Source organism: Leucoraja erinacea, chromosome 5 (genome assembly GCF_028641065.1).
Source record: "Leucoraja erinacea ecotype New England chromosome 5, Leri_hhj_1, whole genome shotgun sequence".
In the NCBI taxonomy this organism is placed as follows: domain Eukaryota; kingdom Metazoa; phylum Chordata; class Chondrichthyes; order Rajiformes; family Rajidae; genus Leucoraja; species Leucoraja erinaceus.
In genome coordinates, this window is record NC_073381.1 from 35,211,259 (window position 1) to 35,220,166 (window position 8,908).

At 42.6% G+C, this 8,908-nt stretch overlaps 1 protein-coding gene across 1 annotated transcript; it reads left to right on the forward strand.

Annotated features, from left to right (window-relative positions):
* The first annotated feature begins 1,339 nt into the window (after positions 1-1,339).
* LOC129697649 (adhesion G-protein coupled receptor F1-like) lies at positions 1,340-8,675 on the forward strand. The gene is made up of 3 exons (XM_055636361.1): positions 1,340-1,363; positions 1,477-1,650; positions 6,896-8,675. Exons 1-3 carry the CDS (start codon positions 1,340-1,342, stop codon positions 8,279-8,281), a joined length of 1,584 nt encoding a protein of 527 aa, XP_055492336.1. The 3' UTR covers positions 8,282-8,675.
* The last annotated feature ends 233 nt before the right edge of the window (positions 8,676-8,908 follow it).

Below are 8,908 nucleotides of genomic sequence, written 5' to 3' on the forward strand. Positions count from 1 at the left end.
AAAGTGATTTGTTTGAAGTTTTCAAAATATGATTTTCTCTCAAATTTCTAAACTCCAGCAGGCCCATTTTACTGCATACACTGTTGTTCCACTCACCTGAAAATCATATAGTGACCATTCCTGCAACTATTTTATGTGTCCTTATATTGTGTTTCTATTGTATGTCTGCGGCCCCTTGACTCCTCTTCTTTGTGAATAGTTTATTTTTATTTACTTTAACTCATGGTCTCAAGATTTTATATATCGTGACAAAATATTTTCTCACCTTCGGAGTGGGATGGGTTAAATAAGAATGCAAAGAACAGAATTGGGCCATTCGGCCCATTGAGTCTAATCCATTCAATCATGGCTGATTATTTTCCCCCTCAACCCCATTCTCCCGCCTTCTTGCAGTAACCTTTGATGCCCTTACTAATCAAGGAGCTATCAATCTCCGCCTTAAAAATATCCAGTTTCTTGGTGCCCACCGACGTCTGTGGCAATGAATTCCAATTGAATAAATATTTGAAGGTAAAAAATTGCATAGCAACGGAGAAAGATGAAATGGGAAATTCTAGATTGCTGTAAAATGAGCCAACACAAACTAATTAGGCAGAATGACCCTGTTCTATCCTGCAATGTTACTATCATTTTCTGAGTCATATCTTGTACATACAACTGCCAACTTTCACCTACTTAGCTGAGCAGAAGCCAGATACTAATTAAATGCAGGTTTTCTGTCAATAATCCTCATGGACAGGGCGTCTAAACATCCTCCGAGTTTATAGTATTTGATTTAAGAAATCTATGTCGGAGTTCAGTGAGCCCAATACAATATATATCTCTGATTTCTGTAATTTGGAAAGGATGTAGAGAAGTTATAGCAAAGATCTATGAAATCATTTCCACAGTAGCATCCAGTTTATCAATCTCCCACCATTTTGTATGACTTAATAAAATCATCTCTTAATTTTCTAATCTATAGTTGGTCTGTTTTACTCAATCTGACCTCACAGGCCCATATCCTCATCTCATGAATCATACCACTTTACACTGATGCCAAGGCAAGTACATCAATCGAAGACCATTGAACTGTAACAAGTCTTCCTAATGCAAAACACAGTTTTGGAGGAATTCAACAGGCCAGGCAACATCTGGAGGAGGGAATGGACAATCTGAAAAAGAGTCCCAGCCCGTTGAGTTCTGCCAGCACTTTGCATCTTACTCAAGAATCTAGCATCTGCACCTCCGAAATTTCTTAATCTTTTCACTCCAGTCATTTGTAGCCCAGCATATTTTTGACTTCACCACTTGTCTGCAGTATTTGCTGCTCACTTTATGCATCTCATAAACCAATATAATGTCGCACTCCTACGTCACCTGCGTGAGTTTATGAGCTGCAAGTATTGACACTACAATTAAATATGTTTTTTTTAACCAATTTACCCCATAATATGATATTGTGTTCCTTCTGACTGTTCGTCCTTTGTACTCTAGATCACTAAGAACTCAACTGAATTAGCAGGGAAACTTCCCCAACTGGTTGTAAAGTTAGACAACATTTCAAAAAGCCAGAATAACACAACACCTGGTAACCTGCAAGCCTCACTTAATATCCTCCATGCCTTTTCGACAGTCTCAAATGTATCTCTGGAACCGGTTGTTGTGGAGGTAAGAATTAAGCATGATAGAAATTAAGAGTTCAAATATCGAAGTGTGTTCAAATCACTGCTAATTATTACTGCTAAAAAAACTAACAATTGACAGGTGGCAACAAGTACACAGTGTCCAAGATTTCCATACAAAGAATACATAAACCAACCTTATCTTTGTAAAAGATAACTGTGTCCAGCTGTATGTGTGGGAAGGAACTGCAGATACTGGTTTAAGCCGAAGATAGACGCAAAATGCTGGAGTAACTCAGTGGGTCAGGCAGCATCTCTCGAGAGAAGAAATGGGTGACGTTTCTGGTTGAGACGTCGGGTCTGAAGAAGGGTCTCGACTCGAAACGTCACCCATTCCTTCTCTCCAGAGATGCTGCCTGTCCTGTTGAGTTACTCCAGCATAATCATGGAGTGCAGGAGTCCCCAGTGGCTGTGCCAAATGAAAACAACCTTTTGGGAGCTGTCGGGGCAGACGACACTCACAGTCCGAGCGGCGGACAGGTCGGTGGCTCCAATCCTAGTGCTAAGACTCGACTGTGTTTCTATTGTCCAGGATGGCGGGACTGTCATATGCTGAGAGAATGGAGCAGCTGGGCTCGTACACTCTGGAGTTTAGAAGGATGAGAGGGTATCTCTTTGAAACATATAAGATTGTTAAGGGTTTGGACACGCTAGAGGCAGGAAACATGTTTCTGATGTTGGGGGAGTCCAGAACCAAGGGCCACAGTTTAAGAATAAGGAGTAAGCCATTTAGAACGGAGACGAGGAATGACTTTTTCTCACAGAGAGTGGTGAGTCTGTGGAATTCTCTGCCTCGGAGGGCGGTGGAGGTGGGTTCTCTGGATGTTTTCAGGAGAGAGCTAGACAGGGCTCTTAGAAATAGCAGTCAGGGGATGTGGGAAGAAGGCAGGAACTGGGTACTGATTGGGGATGATCAGCCATGATCACATTAAATGGCGGTGCTGGCTCGAAGGGCTGAATGGCCTATTCCTGCACCTATTGTCTATTGTCTATTGTCTATTGTCTATTGACTGGTGTGATCGACAGGACTTCTAGGGTGGTTATCTCCGGATTGCTTCCAGTACCTCATGCTGGTGTGGGTAGGAATAGGGAGATAGGGGATCTGAATGTGTGGCTGGGGGGCTGGTGCAGGGAGCAAGGATTAAGATTTATAGACCACTGGGATCTCTTCTGGAATAGGGGTGACCTGTACAAAAGGGGCGGGTTACACCTTAACTGGAGGAGGACCAACGTTCTGGCAGGCAGGTTTACTAGTACTACACGTGTGGGTTTAAACTAAATAGTGGGGGGAGGGGTTGACAAATTGGGAGTATAAATATGGAGTGAATACAGAAGTTAAAATGTTGTATATGAATGAGCGAAGTATAAGAAATAAAGTGGATGAGGTTGAGGCTCAGTTAGAAATTGGCAAGTATGATGTTGTGGGAATTACAGAGACATGGCTGCAAGAGGACCATGGCTGGAAATTGAATATTCAAGGTTATGTGTCCTATAGAAAAGACAGACAGGCGGGAAGAGGGGGTGGGTTAGCTTTGTTGGTAAGGAATGAAATTCAGTCCATTGTGAGGGGTGACATAGAATCAGGAGATTTAGAGTCAGTATGGAGAGAAATGAGGAATTGTAAGGGTTAAAAGACCCTACTGGGAGTTATCTACAGGCCCCGGAACAGTAGCCTGGATATAGGGTGCAAGTTGAATCAAGAGTTAAAATTGGCATGTCGCATGTCGTAATGCTACGGTTGTTATGGAGGATTTCAACAAGCAGGTAAACTGGGAAAATCAGGTTGGTATTGGACCCCAAGAAAGAGAGTTTGTGAAGTGCCTCCATGGTGGATTCTTAGAGCAGCTTGTACCGGAGCCTACCAGGGAGAAAGCAATTCTGGATATAGTGTTGTGTAGTCTTAAATGACCTCAGTCTTAAATGACCACCCCTTTATTCTAAGACTGTGGCCCCTGGCTCTGGACTTGCCCAACATTGGGAACATTTTTCCTGCATCTAGCTTGTCCAGTCCTTTTATGATTTTATATGTTTCTATAAGATTGCCCCTCATCTTTCTAAACTCCAGTGAATACAAGCCTAGTCTTTTCGGTCTTTCCTCATATGACAGTCTCGCCATCCCAGGGATCAATCTCGTGAACCTACGCTGCACTGCCTCAATCACAAGGATGTCCTTCCACAAATTAGGGGACCAGAACTGTACACAATACTCCAGATGTGGCCTCACCAGAGCCTTATACAACTGCAGAAGAACCTCTTTACTCCTATACTGAAATCCTCTTGTTATGAAGTCCAACATTCCATTAGCTTTCTTCACTGCCTGCTGTACATGTAAGCCAACTTTCAGTGACCAGTGTACAAGGACACCCAGGTCTCGCTGAACTCCACCCCCCCCCCCCCCCCCCCCCCCCATCCTATTACCTAACCTAACCCCATTTAGATAATAATCTGCCCCCTTGTTCTTGCCACCAAAGTGGATAACCTCACATTTAACTATATTATACTGCATTTGCCTTGCATCTGCCCACTCACCCAACCTGTCCTGGTCACCCTGTAACCTCCTAACATCCTCTTCACAGTTCACACTGCCACCCAGCTCTGTGTCATCCGCAAACTTGCTAGTGTTGCTCCTAATTCCCTCTTCCAAATCATTAATATATGTGGTAAATAGTTGCAGCCCCAACACCGAGCCTTGCGGCACTCCACTCGCCACTGCCTGCCATTCTGAAAAGGACCCGCTCACTCCTACTCTTTGCTTCCGGTCTGCCAACCAATTTTCTATCCATGTCAACACCCCACCCCCAATACCATGTGCTCTAATTTTAGTCACCAGTCTCCCGTGCGGGACCTTGTCAAAGGCTTTCTGAAAGTCTAGATACACTACATCCACTGGCACCCCTTCATCCATTTTATTTGTCACATCCTCAAAAAAAATTCCAGAAGATTAGTCAAGCATGATTTCCCTTTCATAAATCCATGTTGACTTGGACTAATCCTTTTACTGCTATCCAAATGCCCCATTGTTACCTCTTTAATAATGGACTCCAACATCTTTCCCACCACCAAAGTCAGGCTAACTGGTCTGTAATTCCCCGTTTTCTCTCTCGCTCCTTTCTTGAAAAGTGGGATAACATTAGCTATCCTCCAATCCACAGGAACTGATCCTGAATCTATTGAACATTGGAAAATGATCACCAATGCGTCCCCTATTTCTAGAGCCCCCTTCCTGAGGACCCTGGGATGCAGACCATCAGGTCCAGGGGATTTATCATCCTTCAGTCCCATTAGCCTACCCAATACTATTTCTCGCCTAATGAAAATTTATTTCAGTTCCTCTACCCCTTTAGATCCTCTGTCCTCCAGTATATCTGGGAGATTGTTTGTGTCTTCCTTAGTGAAGACAGATCTGAAGTACCTATCGGTGGGTAGGGCGAGTGAGTAGGGTGAATGGGCAGATGTGAGGTTATCCACTTAAATGTGAGGTTATCCACTTTGGTGGCTAAACAGGAAGTGAGATTATTATCTGAATGGTGTCAAGTTGGGAAAAGGGGAAGTACAACGAGATCTGGGGGTCCTTGTTCATCAGTCACTGAAAGTAAGCATGCAGGTACAGCAGGCAATGAAGAAAGCAAATTGCATGTTGGCCATAACAAGAGGAGTTGAGTATAGGAGCAAAGATGTCCTTCTGCAGTTATACAGGGCCCTAGTGAGACCACACCTGGAATATTGTGTCCAGTTTTGGTCTCCAAATTTGAGGAAGTACATTCTTGCTATTGAGGGAGTGCAGCGGGGGTTCACGAGTTTAATTCCTGGGATGACAGGACTGTCATATGTTGATAGAATGGAGCGGCTGAGCTTGTTTATTCTGGAATTTAGAAGGATGAGAGGGCATCTTATTGAAACATAAGATTATTAATGGTTTGGACATGTTAGAGGCAGGAAACATGTTCCCGATGTTAGGGGAGTCTAGAACTAGGGGCCACAGTTTAAGAATAAGGGGTAAGCCATTTAGAACGGAGATGAGGAAAATCTTTTTCACACAGAGGGTTGTGAATCTGTGGAATTCTCTGCCTCAGAGGGCGGTGGAGGTCAATTCTCTGAATACTTTCAAGAGAGAGTTGGATAGAGCTCTTAAAGTTAGCGGTCAGGGGATATGGGGAGAAGGCAGGAACGGGGTACGATTGGGGATGATCAGCCATGATCATATTGAATGGCGGCACTGGCTCGAAGCGCAGGATGGCCTACTCCTGCACCTATTGTCTATTGTCTATTGTCTATGTAGGAGGCAGATAGTTTCAAAGATATTAGCTTCAGGGTTGTGGTCACACCTAAGGTTCAGTCAGGTAGGTGGGAACTACCAGAGTAAGCAGGCAGGTGGTGCAGCAGTCTCCTGTGGCTGTACCCCTCACAAACAAGTATATCAGTTAGGATACTGTTGCAGGGTGATAGTCTCTCAGGGGAAAATAGCAGCAGCAGCCAGATCAGGGTCACCGTGATTTGCTCTGCTATAAAGCGGGGCAAGACAAATCTAGATGAGCCATAGTGATAGGGGACTCTTTAGTTAGGGGTACAAACAAGTCATTCTGTGGCCATGAGCAAGGCTCCAAGATGTACAAGGATATTGCCAGGTGTCGAGGACTTGAGCGAAAGAGAAAGGTTGGACAGGCTAAGACTCAATTTCTCTCATTATCTAGGGTTTCCTGCATGTACCTTCTTTGCCTTTCACTCTAACAGCAACATGCACACCATGAATTCTCACATCACAACTTTGAAAGTACCTCTCTTTCCGGATGTCTTTTTGCTTGCAAACAACCTACTCCAATCAACTTTTTACTAGTTCTGGTCTAATGCCATCAAAGTGGCCTTGTCTCAATATAGAACTTTAACTGGTGAACTAAATTTGTCCTTATCCATAACTATTTTCAAGCTAATAGAACAGTGGTTGCTGGTGCCAAAAGGCTTGATCATGGACACTTCAGTCACTTGCCCTTCCCACTTTCATAAGAGTAGATCAAGCTCTCCCCTCTCCTTTGTAGGGCCCTCTACATTTTGCCTGAGGAAGGCTTCCTGAACACATCTGACAAATTCCACCCTATCTAAGCTCTTGAATCATTCAGCCAACAAAGTGATTGTGAGCTGTTTTGTTAATTGTCTTTCTCAACATGTTTCTAGTTTGTTCCAATTAGAATATGGTCCAATGATTCATCTCTTCAAACTTTGTCTTATATTTCCAGGGTTTCCTTTCCATAGTGGATTCGCTGGTCGATGAAAGGGCACACTCTGCCTGGACCTCAGTGAAGATTGAAAACAAAACATTCAGCTCTCAATTATTAAAGTCAGTGGAAGACTTTACCAGATTATTAAATCCACCTAATCAAACTTTCAACATCACTAAACCAAATATTCAACTAAAGGGGATGAAGGTTGAGCCTGGCAAAGATTATCAAGTAGATTTCAGTAATACGAAATATAACAGATCAGTAACGAATAGTGTTTTCATTAAGCAAAACAAGTTGGCGGCATTGGCCAGCGGCAGTCTTGTTATGAGCATTGCATTTCTAACAGTGAATGATATCCTCAACCCACCACCTACAAGTAATTTCAAATTGAATGGTCTTGTTGTAGCAACAACAACAGCTGAAGTCAAGCCAATTGTCATTACGATGCAATTCACGCCACTAGATACCACACTCGCACCAGCAAGCGCACGATGTGTATTTTGGAATCTCAATAATGGAAGTTGGGATACAGAAGGGTGCAAGCATGAAATAAATGGAACCAACATTACATGCCGGTGTAACCATCTGACATCCTTTTCTCTATTGATGTTGCCGATAACAGACTTTGAGGTACTCCCTTGGTTGAGAGTGTTAAACTATGTTGTACTTGGCACAAGTCAGGTCAGTTTGATAATTGGCATTATTATAGAGGCAATTGTATGGAAGAACCTCACCAAAAATACTACCTCACTTGCCCGTCATATTGCAATACTGAATATTGTGGTCACTCTACTGATAATGAATACATTGTTCTTGATCTGCTCGTTTCTGAAGCCAAAGGACATAAGTTGTAAAGCGGTCATTTTTTTAGCTCACTTCTTCTTGCTTGCTTTATTTTTTTGGATGTTCACGCTGAGCCTCCAAATTCTTTACCATTTAGTTTTTCTTCTCAGACATTACAGGAGATTAACAATGATGCTCATCTCATTTATATTGGGCTACATCTGTCCATTATTAATTGTTATTGGTGTGTTTGTGAAAGGCTACTTCAAGGACAATTATTTTGAAAAGAAGATTTGCTCGACTAATTTGGTGGAAAGTAACAATCCATTTTGTTTGGTGTCACTGATCATCGGTGGAATTAATTTCCTCATTACGTTCTTTGCCATAGTTAAGGTACGGCGCCCAGCAATTGGGGAGAAATCTAGGAGTCATCAAAGTGATAACAAACCAGTCAAACAGATTTTGAGATGCATTATCATCCTAACTCCACTCCTGGGTCTCCACTTGTTCCTTGGATCAACATTTCTGATTGCAAGTACTGGATATAAATTTAGTTCGAAAGAAATCATCGTAACTATATTTGAAATTGTCGATGAGTTTCAGGTATGTATTATTTAATGCCGCTATACTTGTACATTTTTTAAATTGTAGTTGGTCAGATTTATGAAAAATACACTGAACATGCTGCTCAGACATGAAATATTACAAGGTAGGTTAATTGGCCGCTATACATTACCCCCTCTGTGAAAGTGAGTAGTAGCATCAGTGGATTGATGAGAATGTTGGGGGAATAAATAGTGGGATGGATGAATGTAGGATGGGTGTGAATGGGCAGACGTGATGGCTGTTTAGCATGTTATAATCCTATGTCTCAGTGTGGAATTATCAAAGAAATAAGCAACGGCTAATTTTGCAATGTAGTTTAGGGAGCTGAGCTAGCACCTGCCGAAGATACTCACACTGGGGTATGCAATAACCTACCTTGTAATATTTACTCAGGAAAGCACTCCATAAAACGAATGCTCTGACCATTTGGGCTCATGGTTAGATCTGAGATGACATTACTGATGGTTTGTTCAGTGAAGCACAAATGGGCGGAGCTGAGAAATTAAAAAAGAGGGTGATCACCTTGATGGAAGTGTACTTCAGGCTCTCAAATAGTCAATGGAATTAAAGTAATTAATATGCCGAGCCTTGTGGACAGTTGCAAGGCTAAATGTGTTGTCATAGTTCGGCATTTTAACT